We start from the raw sequence: 27,500 nt of genomic DNA on the forward strand, positions 1-27,500 counted from the left end.
TCTGATTTTAAAAATTGTGCACAGTATTTATAACCCTTTTAAAAATGTAGAGCAATTATAGATCTAGCCACAGTTAGATTCTTTTTTGCTAGCATATACTTTTCAGCTATGATGTACCTTGGAAATTTTACCTGAGGCTACTGAAGTTTTTACATGTCCATGCCATTAAACACACCACTTTATCCTGAATTGGCAAAGCTGACTGTTAAATCAGCACTGTCCTGTCTACACTCCAGTATCATACTTGAAAGTAGAGGAGCGAAAAAAATCTGTCAGTGAGATAAGTACAGAGACACATTATGGTATTTTTACATTCAGAAAATCACTATCACAGTTGGCATAGGTTAATCATTAATTTATTGAAAAAACCTTTGTTCTGAGTCCTCAGTCTTCATATTCTGAAGGACAATGAGCTGCATAATCAAAACTCAGGAATGTGATGGGAAGTTCTCGCCATTTCTTAAAAATATGCTTTGTTGTTTTCTTGTCTTCAAACACAACTACAAAATTTTTGATCTTTAGACAAGGCAGGTCAAGACCTCGGTGAACCATCAAATTTCCCCAAGCCTGAAATTAGAAAAAAATTACATTTCAGATAAAATGGACAAGATCATTTAACAGAAATAAATACAGACAACAATAACATAAAAGTATGAAAATAATTTGTTTCTCACTTGTCCACAATCTCTGCATATAATTTCCCCATTTGTCAGGTAATCAGCATCCTTATCTTGCAGTGTCTTATTTTCTCTTGTATGGTAAAGACTTCTGAAAGACAGTCAGAAAGCCTGTATTAGAATATAATGCATGCAATGCATTGATACAATGCATTGATGTCATGCAATGATACATAAATCCTTAAACATCCAATGACTACCATTGTTGAAATCATATAAAAAACCTAAAAGCTTGAAAACTCTCTGGCTGTTCTGCACGTTCAGGAGTTGGAGAAAATGGAGAAATATGTCATGCTCCCAAACCATGGGGAAATACAACTGTATTCCATGTCTCCTTTTGTAACAGTTTATGAGCTGCATCTTTTCCCACATCTTAAAACAGGAACAGCAGGCTCTCTGTAATTACTGGGGATAGATCTTGCTTGTTTTTTTCAGATGCCATGGAGCTGCCAAAGTAATGCCACCTGAAAGTTAGAGGTTTTCTTTTTACTGTCTAGTTCAACTTTTCCCCTTAACAGAATCATTTAGTTCTGCCTACCCAGAGCTGCAGAATGTGCATTCTTACATGGTTTAGTTTAGGAAATACTTGATCTCCAGGGTTACTACTAGCCTGTGCTGAGGGGTTATACAAATTATTACCCTGTAGTTTGAATTGACTTTATTGATTTCTCCTTAAACTCTGCAAAGTCTTCACAAATTGTACCAGAGATATGTCTCAAAGAACCAAGAACTTTGGAGGGATGTAACTCGGTTGTGTCTGCCATGTAATTAGCAAAGCATGACTGATCTGTAATGTACAATACCCATTACAAATCCAGGTTGAATTAAAACATTTTTCTGCTCTTTTAATTTCCATTATGAGTGGGAAGAGAAGTTTACGTCCTGTCGTCATAGCATTGAAAAGTTAAACACAGTTTAAGATAAAAATTTACTGAACTTGATGGCATCTCTTGCAATGGAGATAAGCAGGGGCAAGAACATAGGAAGAAAGAAAAGTGGTGGATCATGAGTATGCACATCCTCTAAATACACAATTGTCAATGCACAGCTGGTCAATATGCTTTGCTTGAGTCAAACTCTTATCCTGGGTCTGTTAGCAGCATAAGTATGTGGATAACTGGTATTGATCTTAGGTTACAGTTACACCACGGAATACATACCATATTATATAATAAGTGACCTAGTTAATATTACCACAAGACCTGTATCTTTTTCCAAGGTTTCAAATTCTGGTCACCTTGAAATCTGGGGTAAAAACAAGTATTTTTTTTCAAACTCATTAACTTCATACAGTCTAGGACTTGAGAATATTGGACTAATCTTTTTTTATTTCACAAGACCTGAAGGGTTACAGGCCAAGTAATGGCCTGCAGAAAAGAAGATCTATTTCTGCCTGAAAGAGATAAAACAGTTCATAAATACTCACTGGAAATCTTTTTTCACACTGACATGATGCATATTTTCAATAACTTGTATGTCTTCTCCAGAACATATCAGCTTGTGGCAATTTTTGCAAAGGAATGTTATTAGTGAAGGGTTTTTCTTGTATGTCTTGTGCTGATCTCTTTTTGCCTTCATTTTTTTTTCCACTATACTTTGCAACTGGAAATCCTGAATCTAGAAACAGACCAGTAAGAGCACTGTAACATTCTGGTGCTCTAACATATATAGTTTTCTTTTACAGTTATTTTACTGAGTTCACTTGACAACACAACTTCTAGTCAGTTTTCTTGACTTGTGTGTATCCCCCCTTACCAAAAGAAAAGCAGACTTTTCTAAAGGCACAGAAAATTCAAACCATAAACAAATAGTGGCTGAAAAATTCAAGGCCATAGGCAGTAACTAATATTATTTTAAGTATTCCTCCCTTAAGCAGACTCTAAACAGGATGTGTTTCTTACAATATGAATAATTTTCTTTAAAGGGAAAAGCCAGAGTGGCAGTAAATACCTTATTTAAATACTCTTCCTGAGGCATCTTCTGGATGCGCTGAATGGCTTTATACATCATTTGCTCACGGAAAATATTAACATCTTCACGTTCAATAGCTCGTGAGCCACTTGAAGCCACAAGTGCATAGGTACTCTCATCAGCTCGAGCTCGACCACGAGCCTACAGTTTGCAAGGAATACAACATAAACAGCACAGTGTTCCCTACAACACTGCACAACATTTTTTCCTAGTTTTGTAATGGAAGACATGTACTATTGCATACACAATGTCCCCACAGAGCATTTTTTCCACTTAACTCAGACAGATAAAGAATCAGTGAATAACACATACTGTGAAAATAACATTCTGGAGATTCTTTCATTAGCACAATATTTTGCAAACCATAAACTCTATTTTGTTACACAAAAATAACCATGCATTTAAATATTATATATATAAGCATTATATATATAAGTATTTGTGTTCACAAATTAAGTGAAACATGAACAAACTGATATTCTGATATGCAATTTTATACTTTTAGCTGTTGGTGGTACAAATGTCTTTTATAGCAACCAGACTGCTGATCATACTCTCATAACTTTTCTATTACAAGAGCTTTCTGTTTGTGTAGAGCTTTAGGTGTTACCCTACTACATATGGAGGCAAATTTTATATTGCAGGCAAACTGAGGATGGCAACAGGAAAGTAATCCTGTTGCAAGCTAATTTTCGATTTAGCATGTAAATATTTAAAATTCTCTCTGAAGTTCATGTATGTGGTTCACCATGTGCATATTCCAAAAGAAAAGCATCTCTAAAAATAAGTTACATGTGCAGTAAAATCATACCTGCATCATAGCAATTTCATTGGTGACGAGGCCGTAGCGAATAACGATGTTACACTCTTTGATGTCTAGGCCCTCCTCAGCTACAGTTGTAGCAATAAGTAGATTTACATTTCCACCTCGGAATTTATCAATAACCTCTCTTTGCTCATTCTGTAAATTAAAAATAAAAATTAAAATATCATATCCACTTTCAGTTTTAGTTTGTATCATCAGTTTCTTCTAATTAAGAGGTTTAAGGAATTACAGTCCAGTCATTTCAGAGCAGTGTGCCAAACATCAAGTGCCTTCCACAGCTGTGTTTAAGCATCCTTCCAGATCACAAGGAGTTCCTATTGAATATAATAGGTGTTCAGCACCTACTTTGAGGGAGGAGGGAGCAGAAACCAATCGTCTGTAGGTAGCTCAGCTTGGAACTTGGTAGCCCATTTCATAGGTGCTCGAAATTTTGATAATAGTTGCTCTATCATTTTCAAGTTCTTTAAGTAGTTATTCAGAGGTTCTGGATTTCTACTACTTAAGTACTTTCATCTTAAATATATACTTCAGCACTTTCAAATCAAGTTCCAAAGCACTTAAAATTCTCCATAACAAATGAGGACCATAAATTTTGTGATCTGGAGAGCACAAAAAGCACAGGAATGATACACTTCAAAAATAAAGCATCCAATACATGGACTTGTGAATTAGCAGGGTATTTCCAACAAGCTTGTGTAGAAGTTTTGTTTTGTTTGCCCAATGTGGTGCACAAATTAAATACCAAATTTTCATCAAACTTAAGAAAATTTTTGGGAGAAAAATTTCTAATTTTTTTTGGAAACTGAGAGGAGATGAAGGAAATGGGATTCTGCCCAGCAACACACCACTCCATATTTGCTTAAGTGCTGAAGTGGCAATTTTTTTAAAGAGAGGTTTTAGGATACTGAAGTACTTTGAATGTTTATATACAACATTTCTCTGTTGATTTATATCTTGAAATTAAAGTCACCACAATGGTACGAGGCGGACTCTTGAATGACTGACTGTGAAATTTTCATTGCAAATTTTAGTAAATTCTTTTTCAGTGATTATGCGTCAGTGTGAAACATGCATATAAATTGATTAAGAATATCAGAAGAAGCCAGACATAATCAACATTATAATTTTATTTTTCAATTCAGCAACTAAAATATAATTTGAATTACTGTTGTTCCAATAAGCATAAACTCATTTAACTATTGTAATTTTGCTACTGCCATTTTGTTCACTTTTTCTTCCTGCGCCTCACCACAACTTGTGTCTCCTTTGACTATGTACTCCTCAAGGAAATGTCTGCCTGTTACTTCTATTGCCATAGAATTTAAAACCAAAAAAGCTTGTTTCTTGTGAAGATAAAATTATTCTGACATTGTTGTGCACCTATCCTGCTGCTTATGAAGGTAAGATGCTGGTCAGAACACTAGGCTCCAAATTTGAGTCCATTCTAGTACTGTTTTATTAAATCATATAAAAGATTCTAATGCTGTAGTGCAATAGTTCTATACCTGAGTCATGGGTTTTGTTTCACTGTTATGTCCAGCACCAATAAGGTAATGGGGCTTAATTCCCACTTCTTCAAATTTTGGGTTATCCTTAATCCACTGGAATAGAGCAAAGGCACTCAGACGAGTCTTTGTAAAAATAATTCCTCTAGGTTCGTCGGTCTTCGTGAACTCCTCCATTAAAGTGTTTCGCAACTGTATTAGCTTCTCATTTTCATATTCTGGCTTTCTAGTCAACTCTTTTAGCTGTTTCTTTTTTGCTTTAAAAATAGCAGATGAAGATTAAGAAAAAGTAATCATGTAAAATAACAGCTCTAAAAAAAAAAACAAACAACAACCCAAAGCAAAGAGCAGCTTTTATTCTCCCAGCACGGCTAATTCACATCCAGTTTGAAGAGCTGTGGGATACCAATTATTTTTTGAGTTTATATTAATTAAAAACATATCAATCAGCCAGAGTAAATCACCACTAACTTTTTAAGATATGCTTTGTTTATAGTTCATGGTAGGAATAAGCAAATGAAAAAAACCCTCTTCTTATACATCAGAAAAGGTAGAGTTAAGTGTATTATATTAAAGAGTCAAATCACAGCTTATAATATTTGCAAATTAGTTTTAAAATAATGGAAAAAAAGTTTTACAAGGAGACACAGATTAATATTCATAGCCCTCAGAGCTAATATAATTTTTATAAATTTGTACATAAATTGTCCTTTGGATATTCATTAAAATAGGAATCCTCACTAGAAACGTAATGTAATACACACCAGGATGCAGTTAATGGTACTGCAGCTTTTAAAGACAACTCAGTGACATGTTAAATGAATTACTCTCTTTGACAGGCACTATTGACCATGACCATGGAGGCCTTCTCAAATGCTCTAGATTTTTAAAAGTGTCTAATATTTAAAAGCCTACATCACTAATGATAATGCAAACACAGCAAAAGCACTGTAAAAGGGGGGCCTGGGGTCACTCTGATGTCACCACTCCACGCAGATTCTTGAACTCCACCTTGTCCAATGCAACGGGAGTAAATGTATCACTAACTACCACAACACCTAGGTAGTAGCTTTCTGTCTACAGTCTTATCTGTATTTTAGAATGTAATCACGCATATACATACAGCGTGTGTGTATACATACATATACATAGATAGATGTAACAAACTCCCATAATTTCAATCCCTAACTAAAACCTACACTAAGGGCTGCAGTGAGTTATCACCCAAAGATGAACTCAGCTCTAAGAAGCTAGAAAGAGAAATTTCAGATTTTTTTCCATAACTCCTGGCTCCTTCAGTGGTAAAATCAAAACAAACTGGAATATAATTTATTCTTCACTTCAGGTTCTTTGAACTTCATTTACCTGTGGAAATTAAAGTAATCTAGAAAACTCTTTCATTTTTTTAGTTAGCTTTGCTTTTTAGATTTCAGCAACAGCTCAATACTGAAATTCTAAATAAGGAGGCAATAAAGACAAGTATGAAGAGTCACTAAAACCCATTATGAAAACAAAATTAATCTATTTTTTAAAAAGTTTTTTTAACACTTCCTGAATTTCTCAATGATAGCAATCTAAGTTTTTAGTTCACAGGATACATGAAGTTAGGGTACACACTGCAGTAAAATCTATTTTCTTTTGCATTGTTCAGAAGCCATAGGCAAAAGGAGCAGATCTGTCTAACCTCTTCCACGTCATAAATGCAATCAATGGAAAAAAAACTCACAAAAAATATTGATGTGTCAAGGACTGAATGAATCCTAGTGCAAAGGTGAATGATCTGAAAAAAGGCATGAAATTTTGGTCTTTGCAATTTAATCTGCTGTTTAATTCTCTCACTACTAGCTCTTTACTTAAAACCTACTCAGTCATCACTCCTGTCTCGTAGTATATAAACTAACTTTGCTAGAAAGGTTTGGTTAAAAGCTCATCACTTTTGTATTTCATTTGCTCAAATTTTATCCCTCAAGAGCATCTACTGCAATACACATTTTATGTATGTATCAGTGTCCTGAGGGACATTTCACTGGAGAAAAGCAATGAATACTATTTACTTACTGTAACCAAAAAGAAAGTGCCTTTGGGCCAACACTGATGAAATTCTACTACAAACTGGGACATAATCACACTATGGTGCTGTTTAATGTATTTCATACTGCATGAACTGGGACATCTGGATACTGCATAATTAAGAACATGGCACTCTCTAGGATGTAATAATTAATCGGCCCATGCAAATCATGTTAGTGTATAATCTACTGCTTTCAAATACTAAATATCACAGTGTATTTCAAACTTACCATGAAATAAACCTATTAAAAATGTATCTGTTTCATCCTGTTTTGACACTGCTGGTGCATCATCATCATCATCATCACTCCTTACTGTCTTCTTACTTTTCTCCTCCTTGTAAAAGTTGTTCAGGTGATTGTAGGCATCCACCATTCGGATGGTGTCATTTATCTGGAGAGCATCGTTATATTTCTTCAAGTGTTCTGCACAGACACGTTCCTTGCGTTTTTCTTCTTTTGCAGCTAAAAGTGAACAAGAAAATAAAAACCCCATGTCTGTGTATAGAATAAACAAAAAAAATGCAAAGTTGGGATACTTTTTCTATGCGGTTACCTTTTCTCTCTTCTCTAATCACCCACTGTTCATATGGCTGAGTTCCAAACTCAGATTTTGGATAAAGTTGGCAATAGTTTTGAATGGCTGTCATAATCTCAGTAATTCTCTCTCTGAATGGATCCTAGAAATAAAAAAATGTAAGCATCTTCTGACAACAAAAATATTGTCTAGTACCACACTGAGTAATTTTTTTAAAAAATGATAAACCTGAAAATAAGATCCAAGTAAGGTTGCTAAGTGTGTTTAGAACTACGGAAATGAATAGTTAGTGTGAATACAATGTAATCCATTACAATTATAACTATAATACAAACATTTCAACTACAGTTCAGAAGATACCAGATACCTCAAAATTATATATCTCAGGTAAGTAAAAATTCGGGCCATTTGACTTTACTAATGCTTTTCCATAGAGCAGTAAATGCAGCAAATGCAGAAATGCAGAAGTGTATTGTGTAATGCAGCAGTAAATGCAGAAAGCAGCAGTAAATGCACACATATTCAAATTAGCACTAGGGATCACAATAAATCTATTTTTGCATTAGCCAGAGGCTTTTGATACCATACGCATACAACACACTTTTAATAGGCCATTTAACTTCAACATGGAATTGTTTGAAAACACATACCCTTCTTTTGTCATCTGCAACCACAGTTTTCTTATATGGTTCCTTCACCTGACTCTTCAGCTGGGAGCTGTGCTCTTCAACAGTCATGATTCTACATGCATCAAGATTGGCACAGATCTGGAAGAAAACAAAATATTATTTCTTCTAAAATTAATGAGGTGTTCCACGTGAAAACTGAATTAACCCAACAGAGCTTCTCATTTAGATACTGGGTTTTACATAACTTTACTTTTTCCTACTAAAACAAGATACAGACACTATCAGCACAAGAAAGGTCAAGTCTTTGAGAAGCATTTGAGATAAGCAGAACAAGTGACATTTTAGATCAGAAGTGATCCTTGCACACACGAGAAAACTTGCAGATCATGGTGTGAAATGGGTATTTTGAAAAGGAAAATACACCATCAATACCTTGAAAGAATAGATTTTGGAGCATGAAACAACAAAACCAATAGTGAAGAAAAAAATAATAAAATAAATGGTGGGGAGTGATCATAAAAGTAAGAGATGGTTGTAAGATGTGATCATGAGAGTAAAAAATAATTTGAAAATATCTTGCTTGGAACAGGAAAAGACAGAAAATTTATGGGCTAACTGCATGATTGAACTGGACTTCTCTACTTCTGATCTCTTCTGAGAAGAAAATATTTATATTTCTGTCACAAAAGTAATAAGGGAAAATGTTAGAATTCTAATGAGCAGAGAAAACAGGAAAGGAGGTCTGGCAGGCAACATTTTTAATGTCTTCAGCAGTAGTTCTTTAATTGAGCTTGCATATTTGGTCTACATTTCTTGAAATACAAGACCCACAATCCTGTAATTAAGATTTCAGAGCTGATGAATAGCAGTTGTCTGCTTTTGCATTGCCAGAAAGCTTTTATCTCAAAATATCTTGCAATTCTATCTACTTCAATACATCATAAAAGATTCTTGCAGACCTCACCTATTCAGCATCACATTCTGCTGTTGTGCAATTTGCTAGTCATGAGTTTTACTTTTGTATTACTAATGTGAATGCATTCAATTTGAAGTAAAAGAGAAATTTCTTTATATATAGAAATTATGCAACTGCACAATACACTTCTCACAATGAGTAACTCTAACTGCTGTAAAGAAAAACATTTGTATGATACCGGTATCTCACAGTTTCTGCTTGTTTAAGCTTGTTCAACTTGATTTTTCACTTTCCTGAATCTACAGAAAAGCCCAGCATTGTATCTCTATAAATACAGATAATAAACACTATGATATCTCTAGGATTTCAGAATACACAGTAAATTCTAATGGACAAGTAAGATTTTTATTAACTATTAACTATAAAATCTCCCTATTTTGTGGCTTTTCTGCTTCTGATCTTCAGTTTTCTCAAGTGAGGATATCTTACTTCATTTTTCAGTAAACCTACTTCCCTGTTAAGTAAACTTTATTTGTACATGGATTTCCATCAATTTATAGTGGGTCAATTTGCTGAATGTCTATGAGCTAGACTCCCATTTACACTTGAAAAAAATAATCAGATTATACATCTGTAGCCTAACACTGACTTTGTGAGTTTTGCTTGAACGAGAAAATATCCCTTTGATAGTCTGCAACAGTATGAGAGCTATTTACTTTCAGAATATGTTCTTCAGCTTTTGAGTAGGATTTTGCACTTCCTACGCCAGGGGAAGCTGTAAGTCCCAGAATCTGAGGCTGAGGGATCAGTGGTTTGTTTTCTTTCGCCAGCTTCCTGTTCATCATCTTTTCTTTTAAGTAACGTCTCATTATATTGTTGTAGACACCTTCCTTTTGAGTATGATGACACTCATCAATAATGATGAGTGAAAAATCTGGAAAAACAAACAAACAAACAAACAAAAACCATCAATCCTAAAATGGTTAGTTTTCCTTCATATGTAGAATTTGTGTGACTAAATCTTCTTGCAGATAGCAACACTGTTGAAGAGAACCTGTAAGTTTGCTCATGCCATAATTTATTAGGAAATTTGCATTGCTGCAGGAAGGCATGGATGGTAACTGTATATTTAAGGGACTTTGGAATCTTTGCTGCAGTCCTGATGTGTCAAGTAGTTTTACAATTCATGTAATGTAAAATGTACTTACATTTTTGCAAAACCAAAGTCTGATAGTATAAAGAATTTCAGAGACATAATTTTAATAACCAGTGGTAAGAACCTATTATAGTTCAACTCAGTCTTATCTTTTATATTCATAATTGTATCTGAAAATGCTACATACTATTTATGACAAGACACACATGATGTTATAAGCCTTTCAGGCATTTTAGAAATGCCTTTCCTGATTAAAATATGCTTCCATTTTATAGCAACACAGAAATTTCCTCCCTATTCCTGTCCAATTAAAGGATTTATATTACTTTATGGATGTGCCATTTGAAAGAACAAACAGATGGTCGGAGCACTACCAATAATCTCTCTTTAGCAGAGGAAACTGATGAAGATTCAGGCAGGTATTATGTGCTCTTTAGTCAGGCCATACTTATATGCAACAAGTACTATTTGATAGGGAAAATTAAGATTAATTTTGTCGGTTTTAATTTTCTCACAAATACAGAAAACATCTCTTCAATCTTCCTGTATATGCAGCCAGTGACATGTATTTTAAGGCTCTGATTTGAAAGACTCATGCACATTTGTTCTCTAACAGCAGAACTGGTTTCTGGAGACCCCACACTTCCTCTAGCTGGCCAATAACTCTCTAATTCAACATTGCTCACTACAGGTTTGTAGAAATGACTGTAAAGCAGATCACTGAAATTATAAGATAAACTTTTTCATTTCCTTTTCTTTTTCTTTTCTTTTTTTTTTTTTTTTTAATCAAACAATTCCCATGGTCTTGTTTACACATTAGTGTGCTCAAACTGTTGCATCAGTACAAATGAGTTTCAACAGGTATCAGAAGAAATAAAAAACAGCTAAAACATTCACACTTGGCCTTTTTCCTGGAGAAAATATTGTGTTACTTGGTCTTTGAAGAATCTAAAGAAAGGAAGACAGAAAGAAGAAAATTTTTTTTTAAAGACCACAGCTAGGAAAGCAAACTATTGTTCCATGTCACTGGGAAAAATCTGATCATCTTCACACAAGTGGTTTAGGAAGCCTGTTTCGACTGGACTGATGTAGTTTCGAACCTAAATTTCTATTTATTTCTAATATTTCTACATATTGAGAGACTGCAGAATCAGTGCTGGCATTTTCTCCATTATTTTGCCAACATGAAATTTCTCCCTTTGATTTTTACCCTCATCTCTGAAATGTACATTCTTATAATCGCTCAGGAAGAGCCTAACCCAAAAGAAAGAAGTGCTTCTACTAAGCAAGTGCAGCACAACTTTTATAAATTTGACACAGTGACTTCAGCCCTTTGTAAAGGGAGTAAACATTTGGTAAGATGCAATTAAGAGAGTCTCCTTCATTTCCCTGAGACTGGAATTCCATGTTACATGTAGTGCAGACCTTTGTGAGAACAGATGAGAAAAGTATGAACAGAAATGAGGAATAAAACACTTATAACTAATTAGGATGTTATATATAGGCTGCAAGTCATAGCCATAAAAATGGTGTTGGCTCTGTTCAGGCTTGCTTGGCTTCAGTGCAGCCGAACTTATTAACACAGGTGTAATAGCAATGAAACACAGCCCTGTTTGCAGGACCACCTTAGTTCTGGAAGAAATACACCTCCTCAAGAAGGACACAGTGCAAGGTGTGAAACTTATTCAAAAAGCACTTCATTACACAAGCTGGTTGGGAGTCAGCCCAATTCTAATCAGTTCAACACTTCCTGTAGAACTGTTAGGTGCCTCTCTACAGCATTCCCAAGCGATTCAGATTTGGGAAGGTTTAATAACTTAGGTGAAATAGAAATGAAGAAAATCCCTAGTACTCCCTGCACTAATAAAAAGGCATTTGGAAAGTGAGGAGGCAATTCTGAGATACCCAAGACACCCTGCAGGAGCTAGTTTGGATCTAGTACTACTCCAGTCAGCACTAGGCACTGATAGACACAGACTTGACCTCTCAGGTTTCTCTGCTTCTTCTGTAGCATCTAGACAAGTATCTTTATGTCAGATCTATTATTTTGAATATTATAGCTCTCCCCTCAGCTACATTTGTCCCATCTGAAAAAGAGTTAACTGCATGCAGATAGAGGGAGAATTTGATATCTCACAGAGAAGGGTCACTGCAGTCCAGAGCCTGGAGCTGAACTCCTGGGCTTTTACACTATTTGTATGTCACTTGCAGATAATACCACTTCCTTTCTGATCTCCCATAACTCTTTTCTACTTTAGTGTTCTGAGCAAATAATTTTACTTCATCTCATCTTCTGTTTACTTCAACTTCCTTCATCTTTTCTAAGAGACCATTGTATCCTGCCAACCTCAGAGAGATACAGTTATAAGTAACCATATATCTATGGTATCCATCCAAAATGATAACAGTTTAAAGCATACGTCTTTCATATCAGATTGGCTTTTATCTTGTATTCTAATATATTCAGAAACTCCCAACTATATTTGAATCTTTATCATTTTTTTCTCATCCTATTTGTGACTTCTATGTGATATAACTTAATGTTCTATCAAATCTGTAAAGTAGAACCAGTATGGCTGCATTTGCATGAAGTTTTATTTGAGCTAGATTAAATAGGAAACATAACAAATATTTAGTACAAATGATCTGTAAGAGTCTAATCTGGCTTAGAAAAACTACTTGCTTTTAAACTAAGATGTGGTTTTGACTCTCAGACTACAGATTACATTTATAAAACCAGACAAATTAAAAAATATTAACTACTGAATGTGTCACATTTTACTCTCATATACTCCAGAAGTGAGATGTATTTTAGCCCTTCTATATATAATTCAGAATAAAAAACTTGCCTGATAAGTGGACACCTTCTTCATCTTCTTCTTCTGCATTTAACAGTGAATTCTCTAGGATTTGTGCTGTACTAATTATGACATCATTTCTTCTGACAACTTCAGGGAATGAGATTTTCAGCTGAGAATCACCACTTAGACCAATAACCCGATACCACGGCTTCAGGAATGGTTTAAACTCCGTTTGTAAATGCTGTTCTACCAATGGTACCTGAATAAACATTCCCAAAGAATTTAATCCAGAACATACATAGGATTAAAAATACATGCCTGTTTGCCAGAAATGTTTTTAGATGAACATACACTTTGTGCAAAATATACTTTTTTTTAAAAGCAAACATCCCCTTATTTTCTGCAGGGTAGGATTAAAAAAGATCCAACAAACACACAAAGCCAAGAACTAAAAACCCCAATCCCACCCCTCTAGTAAAACTATTTTACCCCAAGAATTTTGTGCCTTAGAAAGAATGAATAAGCCATGCATGCCCTGTCTCTTTAGATGAGCTTATAACCTGCTTCCAATTTAATCCTTACAGGAGGATGTGGATATCTTTTATTCTTTTAATGAAATTCTTAAATGTATTTCTGTATTTTAATATTAAAATAGATGCTTAATTTATATTACTTTATATTACATATGCTAAATCAAACTGTAAAAATTACAGATTATTATCAGAAAATCCAACAGGATAATCCCTACCTACTGTGAGGCTCAGGTGGATCCAAACACAGAATGTGAAAAATACTTTTAAAATATGATCTTGGTCCTTTTTATTCTAACATGAAATTGCACTTTTTCTAAAAATGTGGTTATTAGGGCACATATAAATTTGCACTTTCACTAAGGTAAACTAAAGTCATTCACCCTTGCATCTCATGATGTTGGTGCAATGGAGATGACAGTCAAGACCTTTATGCCTTTAAACATAGCTACATCTGGATAAGCTAAGAAATGTGCGTATAATAATTTTGCAAGTTCTATTTTAACAGTGCATGAGGCTTGAAAAACACTCTTTTTAAAAAAATTGGACCAACATACCTTATTAACAAGTACTATAACTTTTCCAGGCTCTGAGGCCCTTTTCTTTTTATCCAAGTGATCTTTGGTAATGTAAACAGCCACTCTGGTTTTACCACTGCCTGTAGGTAGACATATTATAATATTCTCCCCATTCAGTGCTGGCTTTGCAACTTCCATCTGGTAATCTCTCAGGATCAGATCTGGCTTAGGTGAAGCTCTGCTCTCCACTTCATCTTCATCTAAGGATCCAAAGAAATGTAAGTATCTAACATGAGGCATAGAGCATTTATCAGAATATTAAATGAACGTCAAAGGGAAAAACATTAATTTACTATCAGAAGCACCTTTTTAATAAATAGATACAAGGCACATTAGCATAGGCATTGCTGCTCTGTGGACCTGTGCAACTCTGGATCAGAACTGCTTATCTCCAGTCACCAACCAGGGTAAGTGGAATAAGCCAGAGTATGTCCACCAATCTTTGCTGACATAACTATAACTGTGTATGAATTCAAATGATACAGTTCAGTAGCACTGGGACCAACAAAGGTTGTGTTCAGTGCTGTAGTATTTCTAATCCAGCCAATCTTATGTGACGTTCTCTTTAATCAGTACTGAAATTCATTTGGTTGCAAGAAAGCTACCTTTTTAAATGAAGAGGGTGAAAAAAAAGGATGGAGCCATAGAAAGAAAGAGATAGGGACCACTTAAAAATGATTGAAGGGAGTTAAAGTATAAAGCTCAAACAGATAAGAAAATTCAATTGCCCATACAAGACAGAGCTAACTGCAGAATGTGTCACTCCTTTTCAAGGTAGACTGCGCTGCTTCCAGACTGACTCATACATAATGCAATTGAGCTGTTCCCTAAAAAGCCTGAAAGCCAAAACCTTCCATCTATCATATAAAGTCCAATGGCAGAGAGTTCAGGTGTATGGCTTACAGGTGAAACAAACAATGTTCAAAAGTTAGAAGTGGAAAAATGCCATTGTATTATTTCAAGCAGTAAGAAAACCATATCAAGCCTCTTGAGTTTACATATAATTAGGGAGTCAGAAATTATATATATTAATATGAGAAGGATTTGTTTGAATGGAGAACCCAAAAGGGCCTTTTTTCCTGATACAGATATGTCTAAATCAGCCTCCAAGAACTGATTGTCTTCAGTGAAGAAAAAGCAAAAATTCATTTTACTAGACTAAAATTGACTGTTGTCAATGAAGAAAAGGCACAAATTCATTCTCCTAGAATAAAATTGAAGGAAAAAACCCTACACTTGTATTTCCTGATGACACCATTAAATGAAGAATCATGAGGATTTTATTATCACTGATACATTGCACACAAAATAAGTGTATTTTTCTAGTACCCTCGATTCCATTAAATAAAATTAAACTAACAAAAAGTAATGAAGCTTGATAAAATGCTGCTGATGGAAACATCTGAATGCCATTCTTAAGTGTTTTTTGCTTGTTTTGCCTTTTAGTGTGAGTGCAGTAGTACCTGGATCGCAGGGAAATTCAGACCAGAGAGTACTTGCTGTCACTTACCTGACTTGTGCTACTCTCTTTTGAGAAAGAATGTTGTTTGCTTTCTGGTTGGATAAATTCAATAGTTCAATCACATTGAAACTAGCACTTTATCACCCATCTGTTTCGTTAAATTTCAGTTCCTTAGCATCCTCAATTAACTGTTCAGGCCTAAAAAATATTTAACTTAGCTCTCACCAAGCTTCCTCAGCCCTGTTTAGATAGAGGCTAATTCAAGTACCTCTTCACAGGATATGATTCCATTAAAGAATTTTCATCATGCACAACACAACTTCAGAGAAGTTGTCTACCATCATACAAGCCTCAAATGTATTGCTGCTCTAGGCTGAAAGAAACATAAATAATCCTCTGTTGTCTAAGTTCTACCATTTTAAAAAAATTTCTTAATTTTCCTAAATTTAAAATGATCCTTGCACAGAAAACTGTGATTAAATCCACGATTCTTTGCATTAAAATCCAAATCAGGTCTGTGAATTAAGACACTATCCAAACATCTGTGTTACTACAACTGTAAAATTTCAAATTATAGAATCTATAAATATCACAAAGTCCATCTGCATCTCCTTAGCTTTTCTTCTTACAGTTGCTCTCACTGAGTTTACTAGGCATGACTAGAAATCATGAATGTTTTTAGAAACATTTTAATTAGTTACTTTTACAGTCCTCACATAGAAAGAATGGATAGCAAGGAAACACTGGGGGAAAAAAAAATCTATTCTGCATCCTTCACACAATTGTAGTGATTTAATTTTTTATGTTTGGCATAGTTTTTATGTTGGACATAGCAAATGCACAATTTACTTTATGGGAGATTTTTCAGGAATCTTAAAGGACCAGGATATACATGTATATGTGCTGCCATATACCAGTAGCCTGTATCAGCCTGACCAACTGACAAAGTGGAGCTGTGCACAGAATAGGGAAGTTTTGGTGACCAGACATTTCCTGTGACACACTGAGGGAAAAAATACAGTATGACTGATGAGTCACTTCAGTAGATACAGAAGTGCAAAGCATATTCTTCAGAATACATAGGCTAAAGCCCTAGCTATATGGCAGCAATTTAGATCTGAGATACCCTGAATTTTCCATGTACTTACAGAATACATGGATTTTAATATTTAGAAACCTTGAAACTATTTTAAAAGCATTTCTAGTAAGCACTTTGCAGGCACAAAACATTTACATTGACTTTACTAATCTAATACTTGCTTTATTAGGCAGAGCTGGCCTGTAAGGTACCTAAATTGTTTCTAGACCTTGCACAAGACAAAGTCCCACCACAAACTTAGTAGAGGGTAGATTCCAAAAGGTAAATGGTTTGTCTTGAATTTTGTGTGGGAAACACAGGCTGTTCACCATAGTGAACAGTTGCAAATTTGTTCTGTCTGAGGTCTAAGATTAAAAAGAAGAAAAAAACTTGGAATGTGTTTTTTTGGGCTCAGAGTATACACATCGCAAGTTCATATCAGGATGCAAAGTATTAATGAAACACAGTCCAATATTTAATTTGAAACTATATATATAACTTGCATATATTGTTAAATGTGAGATTTGCAAAGGTCTTCAGATAGTAAGCTCCATTGATTAGGAACTACTAAATTATTTAGGACCAAAGCAGACTTCCATTGCTGTTCTGCAGGTACCTTGAAAAGGCTTCTCCTCCCTCTTAGATGACTCCAAAGCATGTCCTGTTCCTTTGCACTTACCCTATGCAGAGGCCAGGCACAAACAAAGCACATGTATAGGGAAGCATTATGAGTTTCTTTACAGGTGATTGCATCTGATGAATTCTGCAAGTTCCTTCCAGCATCTGTGAGTCTATCATTTGGCATCACTGCCCGTTTTGTATTATGATGATGTCTTAGAGACCTACTCAAATGATCGAAGAAAATCAATTCTTTCGGGGCTGGAACATAAGTCCAGACTCACAAAAAATGGCATCTGTTTCACAACAAAAATAAAAGGAAGTCTGACATCTAAAAACTGTGAGCTAGAGTTCATAGTGTAAGATCTCCACTGATTTTTCTTTCAGCCCATTCACAGAGTACTTACCCTCCATATCTTATTTTGCAATTGCTAAATAATGAAGGGAAACATACCTGAATCACTGGTTATGCAGCTTTGTCCCAGGTTTTCATCCAAGTTACTGACACTTTCATCTCCTATGGAGATATCCGACTCTAAATGCAAAACACAAATGTAGCATACAGTATATTTGCTACGAAATATAAATAGCAACATCGTATTGTTGACAACAGATATTCTAATGTTAAGCTCTCCCTCTGCTGGACAATCGATGTATTACACCGGCTGTTTTTTCCAGTTACAAGAGTAATTCATACAGCTAGTTTTTCCAAAACCCAGTCCTGTTAGTATCTAAAGAGATTCATAGTTCTTATGGAAAAATCATCTGCTAACAACTTCCCCCTGCTCTTTCAGCTTCCCTGTGGAACACTGCAACTGAGCTCAGTGTGCATAAGAAATCTGTCAGAATAATAGCATTGACTCAGTTTTGCTTAATTAGCCAGTGTCCCATCATGTTTTGCTTAGTTATCTCGTGAACCTGTGTCCTATCAGGCTTTTCATAGTTTCTTCCAGTCAATATCCCACTATGGACCATATCCATATTGTCCCCAACTACTAATTCATAAAGCAAAACAGGAGCTATGAAAGAGAATTTAGAACTGAAGATAGTGTCTTAGGAATGAAATATACACTACAAAATCTTGTTGAGGTGGAAATCAAGCCTAGTCCGCATTCAATAAAAATATGAAGCTTTGACTTCTTTTTATGCAAGTTTTGCTCACCTTGAACGACAGAAACAAAACTGCAATTTCACAGAATAACAAACAGAAATTAAGCTACCTTAGCTACCACAAGAAGTCAGGTAGCTGTTTAAATAGTTTTTAGCTTTTCTTACATAACCCTAAAAAAGTGATGCAAACATTTGTCTTGCTGTCCTAGAGTTTTTGTGATTTACTCCATACAGACCTCAGTATCTGATCCAACTATGAACCACCACAATCTGTAGGAAATCATGAGGACCAAGGGCACTAAACACTATAAGCACCTGAATGAAAAGCCTAGTCTCCTAGAAATCAATGCAATCCACAGAAAATCTCTTAAAAATATATTCACAGCAGAAGCCTAATTTATATAAAATTTCCTTATTATAATAGCACACACATTAAAATACATCATTCAGTGTCCCGAAAAAAGAAAACCTCACCTTTTATAACCCATGTTCAAAGACATTTACAAACAATTAAGTAGCATTCGTGAGAATTCCAACTATGAAAATGACACTGTGATCTTTTATTTTCACTTTCTAGGAATCCAAATGGACAGGGAAGAGGACAAAATTAAAATTCTATGTATATATTCTGTGTGGCCTCCCATATAAAATGACCTACTGGAAGACGAATATGCAGCACAGAACATGCATTCACAAACTATTTTATACATAATTATCTGACTTATAATTGGAAAATACTCTCTTAAGAGAAAACATCAGTGGTGAAGTGAAATGCAAAATACTCATTTTCCAATGAAAGGTCACTCAAATAATGTTCTCCTTTTTCAACTGTAAACTTTCTTGAACTATTTTAAAAATATAAAAAAACCCCAGTAAACCTTTCCAAAGCAATGAAGTTGAAAGAGCTTATATTCTAACAGCTACTTTCACCACTTTCACTAGTCTTCCTTACAGTGCTACTTGCACAATGTATGGCAGTGTATTCCACAAAAAGATTTTCAGTCACTTTGCACTGGCCAATAAGTATAAAGACAACAGAATGCAATGAAAAAAAACCTGTATCGAAGCAATATTAATTAAAAAAGTATTTATCTCCTGCCCTGTGCTACATTATGTCACTGTGAGCAAGTTGGCTGATGACACCAAATGGTGTGGTGAAGTCAACACGATGGAGGGAAGGGAAGCCATCCAGAGGCACCCTGACAGGCTCAAGAAGTGAGCTTGTGCAAACTGCATGAAGTTCAACAAGTGCAAGGTTCTGCACCTTGCCTGGGTCAAGGCAATGCCATGCATAAATCATAGAATCATAGAATTGGCTGGGTTGGAAGGGACCTCAGAGATCATCGAGTCCAACCCTTGAACCACCGTTGCGGTTGCTAGACCATGGCACTGAGTGCCAAATCCAGTCTCTTTTTAAATATCTCCAGGGAAGGAGAATCCACCACTTCAGTGGGCAGCCAATTCCAATGCTTGATCACTCTCTCCGTAAAGAAATTCTTTCTAATATCTAACCTGAACTTCCCCTGGCACAACTTAAGACCATGTCCTCTTGTCTTGTTGAAAGTCGTCTGGCAAAAGAGCCCAACCCCCACCTGGCTACAGCCTCCTTTCAGGGAGTTGTAGAGAGCGATGAGGTCTCCCCTGAGCCGCCTCTTCTTTAGGCTGAACAGCTCCAGCTCCCTCAGCCTCTCCTCATAGGGTCTGTGCTCGAGTCCCTTCACCAGCCTGGTTGCCCTCCTTTGGACCTGCTCCAGGACCTCGATATCCTTCCTGAACTGGGGGGCCCAGAACTGGACACAGTACTCGAGGTGTGGCCTCACCAGCGCTGAGTACAGGGGCAGAATCACTTCCTTGGACCTGCTGGTGACGCTGTTCCGGATACAGGCCAGGATGCCATTGGCCTTCTTGGCCACCTGGGCACACTGCTGGCTCATGTTCAGCTTCCTGTCAATCCAGACTCCCAGGTCCCTTTCTGTCTGGCTGCTCTCTAGCCACCCTGTCCCCAGCCTGTAGCGCTGCATGGGGTTGTTGTGGCCAAAGTGCAGGACCCGGCACTTGGCCGTGTTAAACCTCATCCTGTTGGAATCAGCCCAACTCTCTAGTCTGTCCAGGTCCCTCTGCAGAGCCCTCCTGCCTTCCAGTTGATCGACACTCCCCCTCAGCTTAGTGTCGTCTGCGAATTTGCTGATGATGGACTCAATCCCCTAATCTAAATCATCATTAAAGATATTGAACAGAACTGGGCGCAACACTGATCCCTGGGGGACACCAGTAGTGACCAGCTGCCAACTGGATGCAGCCCCGTTCAGCACCACTCTCTGGGCCCGGCCCTCCAACCAGTTCCTAACCCAGCACAGGGTGCTCCTGTTGAAGCTGCGGGCTGCCAGCTTTTTCAGGAGGATGCTGTGGGAGACGGTGTCAAACGCTTTGCTGAAGTCCAGGTAGACCACATCCACAGCCTTCCCCTCATCCACCAAGGAATCAGAATAAACTCCTGTCAGCTGAAGCCAAATGAGAGGCATTTCAGTCAATTGCAGGAAGCCAGTCCACACCAGCCTGCAGTCAATCTGAACCACACTGCCAAAATTCATTCAGTAAGTACAACCTTTACACCATTTCTCTCTAAAGATCTGCTCAGCTGCATGAACTGCTAATATCCACTGCCTTTTCATGTCAGTGCAGACCATAATTTCAGGATAAAATTAGCTTGTGGCAGGCTCGGTAATAGTTGATGGATCTAGTTATCTGTAGCCCTCAACCTCACAAGGCTCAGGGTAAAGTTCAGGCTAGCAGCAATTAAAACCTCCTCTCAGTGAGGCTACAATTAAAAAGGCTCAGCTCTGCCCTGAAAGGACCCTAAGTAAGAATGAGGGTAACTCAGTCTTATCTATACCAAATCATTTTAAATATTTGGCAACTCCTCTTTATACTGCCAAATTATGTTCTAATCCAGGAAAAGCAAGCTGAAAATTTTTGCTGTAGTCAATAATTTACTACTTGCTATGATATGCTGTTGTGTCACCCTAAATGAGAAATAGGCTCCTACTGTTGCACACTTGAAAGGCTGCAGTTTTCAGAGCCAATTTATTTATTCACTCATGTTTGATAAAAAAGAGCATCCTTAGTTGTCTTACTCCGTTGGCTGAGTGAGCCCACTAAAATAATTTCAGGCAGGATTTATCTCAGCTTTAGCTATTGTCTGAGCTCCACTGGAACTTGTAACGTGTATGAATGGTTCTTTAACCATACAGCATATGTTTGAGCCATTGGTTCCTAACTATGTCTGGAAATTGTTGCTGGTAATTGCTGTTGATCATAATCAATTCCCAAGGCACATATTCGCATGAACAACAGGCTACAACAATTTTGTAAAAATGTACTAAGATGTACTTTGAACATAAAAAGTAGGTGACAAAAGTTGTTTGCTGCATGGAAAATACAAATACTCAAAATAAACAGTAAAATTACTTGCTGGACAGCACTAAAGGACTTACCAAACTCAAAAAATGTTTTCAAATACAAAATTGCCAATCTTCTAGAAAGATTTCTTTATACAGCTGCAGTTATAGTGGTACAGAAATATTCCTTTTGCTTTGTCAACACTGAGAAGAGTTGTCAGTGTAAACCTAATGTTTTGATTGGATGTCATAAATGTACCATGAATAGGTCTGAAATGAGGTAATCATTTAATAATATTAATATTTTAAATTAACAATATTAAATACATGTGAAAATTACTAATTTAGGCACACAGTACATTAAGAAATAATACATAGTTGCTAAAAGTGCTGCTTAAGAAGAAAGGAAGATCATTAAATTTGCTCAGTTATAAGAAAATCAAGCAGCCCATAGTAAACAAACCATCATCACTGCAACCAAAATATGTCTACATGAAGGCTACGCATGGTGTGCTACAGACTTTTTGGCCATGTCCTCCCAAGACATTCTGTATTGTGCTAGCAAATTAGTTCCTGAACCAGCTCTTATTGTTTCAGGTAAGATATGAACCATATCATATGTTCATATTAATTAATTGAAGTATGACAACACAACTTTGTCCTAGAGCACCTTTTTGAACTGAAGTGAACACATCTGCAGATCTGACCTTCAAATTGTTACTGCAGTTAATTTATAGGAAGAAGTGGAATTCACTGATTAAAAAGAAATCAAGGTTTACTTTTTCCATTCATTTGATTCACCTTGACAATACATGTTCCTGAATTTTTGAGCAAGATGGGGTCCAACACACCAAGAATGTTTCCTCAGTTACTTGTAGTTACTAAAGTTTAACGTGTACCAGCACGAAATACCAGTTACTAGACATACCTGAAAATACAGAATTCTTTTCAATAGGTATTCCCAGTTCACTGTTTTCACTGCTGCAATTATCTTTCACATTTTCTTGCTGTTTCAAATCTTCCACCATGGCATATTCTGGTTGGCATGTAGTCTCTGTTTCTTCATTTGAACTCTTCTTCACCCCATTTTGTCTATTCTCTGTTCCTAGAAAATAAATAGAAATTTCACACCACTATAAAATATTTAATTTCTTTTAGCCTAGAGAACAGAAAACAAAGAACTAACCTGTATTTGTCATCCACATAATTGTATAACATATGGTCTTGGTCTTGACTTAAACTTTATAGTTTGGAATGCTGGTGTTTTTATACACATTTATTAATAAAGCTGTTAGTCATAAATCTCAAATATTTGCAGTCACTATAAAAATCTGAAAATTAAATTTGTAGACTAGACCACATTTCCTACCTTCTCAATTCCATAGGTTCTGTGAGTTCATAAATGGATGTATCTTCTAATAAGACTTCAAAACTTGTCCACATAACAGGACACCTGAGAGAGCTTTCACAGAATGTCTTCACTCCTTCAATTTCTTTGTCTTACTTCAAAGACAGAAATAATTGCTCTTTGGCTTCTCTATACTTTTATTTTTATATTAGACTCATCTAGAACCAGGGATGCTCCAAAGGCAAAAAATGCTGTTCAGTAAGTGATAAACATTTTTTACACAAAATGCATCGGACTGCATTACAATGTTTTCTAGATTTGGAACTAAATTAATCTGCAGTTAGAAATTAAATGTAAGTAAATTAGTAGATTTATGTAAAGATTTATTTTTAGAAAGTTCTCCATTTCTCTGTGTAGGTGTCCACTAATGTGTTCTACTGGAACAGACTGGGGATCAGGTTGGGGATCAACCTGAAGTGAGAAAATGTAGCACCACTCTTCTTTCAATATACTCAATGAAGCTGTTCTTGTGTTTCTGGTCTAAGACCTATACAGTTAACATATCTATACATGTACAGAACTGTGTACAGTGACAATTTCTTATGTAAAAGCAACACAATTTAAGCTTTATGTATTCATCTCTACAATTTCTTTTAGGACCTGCATTGCCCATGATTCCTGAGGAACTATTAAAAAAAAAAAAGCATTCGTTCAGTATTGCATCAAACAATTGAGTCAGACTTAATTTTTGCCCTTATTGTCTGCACTACACTGAAAATTCATAAATGCAAAATTTGGAAACAATTGAAAAAAAAAGAAAAATATTTAATAATTTGCATAATTGATAAATATTTATTACTTTGTTTACCTTACTGACAGCAAAGTAACAAAGACCATAATTTAAGCCTGACAAAACTGCAACACAAAATGAAAATCTGCACACAGCAGCTGCTGAGCAATTCCCAGCATCTGCCTTTCACTCAGAACTATCTTCTGAGACTCTAACTTGTTTAGTGTTGTCCTGCAGGCTGGAACACTCAGCCACCTTTGAACTGTTCAAATATGGCAGCAGCTTGTCTGTGTCTGGTGGAAGACAGGATGATTGCTGTCCTCAACTGGAAGTGACACCTTCATGCCCCTCTTATCCCAATCTTAATCCATTGTTCCATAAACAGAAACTAAAAGTAGAGAGACATAGTTCTGGTGAGCTCCTTCAGTGAGAAGGCTGTAGCTGCTAAATAGGAAATCTGTTAAAAAACGTTAGTCTCAAAAATCTTAAAAAAACATATGTGAAGTCCTATAAAAAATGAGGGATAGAGTACTTGGGGGCTGCTTCCTTTATCTTATTTTAGAATCCAGAGGAGCTCTGAGATAGATTATAATATCATAGTTAATGTACAGAAATAAAAAGAAGTAGCTGAAACTCTATATATCTTTTAGTTTAATTTTTGTAAATCATCTCTCTACTAGTTTATTCTACTATTTATAATAAATTTTTAACAAAGTCTAGAGACTTCAGAATGTCTTATCCCCAAGGAGACATACTGCAGTATACTTTAAAATGCACATATATTTGTAAAGCATTAGGAGACACTAATCCTTCTGTTGAAGGAGAAATCTAGATAAGATTTATTTTGTTTGTTCAAATTAATCTTCAGAATATTTTTAGAACTTATTATAATAGAAACATCACATTGGCAAACAATGGTAAAGATTCAATTTAATAACAAATACATATGTATTGTTGAATTCTGATACTGCTTAATAAGGATTTTTAACATTTATGAAACTATTGAATTAGCTCTTACATATCTTGATTTTTAAATCCCCAGACAAGTTAAATCATTAATCTCAGTTTCATGGCAAAATCAGTATGGTTAGTATCACTGTTTCCCAAGTAATGGTATAAAAAAGAAGTATTAAAAAACAAACATTAGTATTAGTGAAGTGAGATGATTACCTCCTGGGTTTCCACTTAAATCATCTGCAAGGTGTCCATGTTGGGTTTCACGGAGAGCACTCAAAAAAGGAGAGAACCAATCTTTCTTCTGCACTATTCTTCTCAGTAGCTCTCTTGCACCATCTCTGTTCCCACAATTGTCAGTAACAGTGTGGATCTGGTGAAAATGAGAAAAAAATTACCTTGAGAGATTTTTCAGATGGTTCAGGGAAGTTAGTAGGAGAAATACAGGTACAAAAGCATTTCCCTGTCTTCATTAAAATACACTTAAAAATTCAGTATAGAGCAGGCCTGACACTCATCAGAAGAGATTTATTACAGCTTTATCCAACCTCATGTTTATTCTGTATGTTTTTTGGTGGGATATATAAAATTTCTGAGACCTGAAATGTAACTGAGAGACTGGTACTACTGGATAATGGTTATAATAACTATATTATTGTTATTATTGTTATTGTTATTGTTGTTATGGAATAATAATTGCTGTTGCCCCTGTGTTAGGTAATAGCTAACCTTGATTAAAGAGAATTGATAGCATACAGTTTACCAGATCTCAGACTTAATCTGTAACAAGACCCCATACATAAAATCAAATATTTCCCTTATACTGACTTCATCATCTCAGTTCCTATTTAAAGATACAATAGGATGGCATGGAACAAAGCTCTGGAGGGGAGAGGAGCCTAGGAAAGCTGCTCCATATACAAGGATCACCACCTCCATGCCCAAGAGCAATGTGTCCCAACAAAAGGGAAGGCAGGAAGGGAAGGAAGGAAGGAATGCCAGGAGGCCTTCCTGGATGAGCAAGGAGCTCTTGAACATAGATGTAAAATCAAGGGCTACAGAGGGTGGAAGCAGGGAGAGGTAACCTGGGAGTAGTACAGAGAAGTTTTCAGAGAAGCCGGGAATCAGATTAGCACAGAGCAAATTGAATCTGGCCAGGGATGTCATGGGCAACAAGGCAAGTTTCTACAGGGAAGTCAGAAATAAGATGAAACTAGGGAAAATGCAGGCCCTCTCCATAAAGAAACTGGAAACCTGGTCATGCAGGACATGGAAAAGACTGTTACTCAATGACAGCAAAGGACCTGGGGATGTTTGTTGACAGCCAGCAAAACAAGAGCCAGCAGTGTTTCCAGGTGGCCAAGAAGGCCAACAGCATCCTGGCCTGCATGAGAAACAGTGTTGTCATCAGGACTAGGGAGGCAGTTTTCTCCTGTACTTGGTGCTGGTGAGGCTAAACCTTATACTGTATTCTGTTTTGGGCTCTTCATGGCAAGGACTTGGAGCATCGTTTCTCTTTTGGCCCGAGTTTCAGTACTGCCCTTTCATTTTTGCACTTACACTGCCACTTCTAGTTGTGGCTTACTATCTGCCCCACAGCTCCTGGGAGTGCCCAACCTCTTGTGGCACTGCCCAGCACCCGGGTCACTTACCCGATCCAGATCCTCATCATGGAATATGCCCATCTGCAGACACTTCTCGGCCACTTGGATGGTCTGCATTTTATCCACCAACGTGGCGTGGAGCAGCTGCACCAAGTGCACGCAGAGGTCGTGGTCAGCCTCCTGGGCCGGCGAGGGGAGGTGGCTGAGGCTCGGATTCACATAGCAGGCGGCCAAGCTGCAGCCAGCGTGCTCCAGCGCCTGCAGAAACTCGTGGAACCACCCGCACCCGCGGGGCCCCCGCTCCACGGCCCGCAGCAGTTCCTCCGCACCCTCCACCTCGCCCCGCTGCAGGGCGGCCGCCCGCACCTTCTCCTTCTCCTCTGTGCTCAGGGAGAGAAGGTGGTCCAGCACCGGCTGCACCCGGATAACCTGCTTGATCCGCGGCCTGAAGCAGGAGATCATGTAGAGGAAGCGCTCGTCCTGGCACTCCTCAGCCGTTGCCGCCGGCCCGGAACTACGGGACATCTCCGCTGCCTCTGGAGCGCCGGGGGGGTCGGTCCCTGCGGGGGTAGCCGAGGGTGTCTGGCGGCGGATGTCGGGCAGGGGGTGAGCGAGCAGCGCGTTCTCCGCCCCGCGCCTCCGCTTTAACCCGGTACTGGCTCCGGTTTCGGTTTCGTTTACGGGCCGGTTGTGTAAGGGCAGGGACCGACTGGAGACGCCTGCAAGTACGAGGGTGGGGAAACACTCGGAATGTCTTTTAGAAAGCAAACCGTGACTAGGAAAACAAACATCACCTGAAGTTGTGTCCTTGCAGCTCAGGAGTTCCTAGGGCGTGTCACTGGTGGCTTTTTTTTAAACCCCAGGTTATCCGAGGGGTTCATAATCGTTATCTGCAGAATGTGCTTTTTTGCAGAATATAATCTCACAAAAGGGCATCAGAGA

At 37.0% G+C, this 27,500-nt stretch overlaps 1 protein-coding gene across 2 annotated transcripts; it reads right to left on the minus strand.

Annotated features, from left to right (window-relative positions):
• Nucleotides 1–42: 42 nt before the first annotated feature.
• Nucleotides 43–27,244, minus strand: IFIH1 (interferon induced with helicase C domain 1). Of its 2 annotated transcripts, none has more exons than XM_030454622.1 (16): nucleotides 26,607–27,244; nucleotides 25,171–25,327; nucleotides 22,791–22,967; nucleotides 17,809–17,889; nucleotides 14,176–14,396; nucleotides 13,137–13,347; nucleotides 9,848–10,065; nucleotides 8,237–8,353; nucleotides 7,605–7,728; nucleotides 7,280–7,513; nucleotides 4,980–5,236; nucleotides 3,460–3,609; nucleotides 2,628–2,789; nucleotides 2,104–2,294; nucleotides 675–765; nucleotides 43–567 (listed from the first exon to the last, which is right to left on the minus strand). In XM_030454622.1, the coding sequence occupies exons 1-16, from the start codon at nucleotides 27,081–27,083 to the stop codon at nucleotides 385–387; spliced, it is 3,051 nt and encodes a 1,016-aa protein (XP_030310482.1). In that variant the 5' UTR covers nucleotides 27,084–27,244; the 3' UTR covers nucleotides 43–384. The 2 variants fall into 2 exon arrangements, with proteins under 2 accessions (XP_030310482.1, XP_030310481.1); XM_030454621.1 differs by having other exon boundaries at nucleotides 369–567; nucleotides 675–768.
• Nucleotides 27,245–27,500: the final 256 nt, after the last annotated feature.

The sequence above is a fragment of the Calypte anna genome, chromosome 7, assembly GCF_003957555.1.
Source record: "Calypte anna isolate BGI_N300 chromosome 7, bCalAnn1_v1.p, whole genome shotgun sequence".
In the NCBI taxonomy this organism is placed as follows: domain Eukaryota; kingdom Metazoa; phylum Chordata; class Aves; order Apodiformes; family Trochilidae; genus Calypte; species Calypte anna.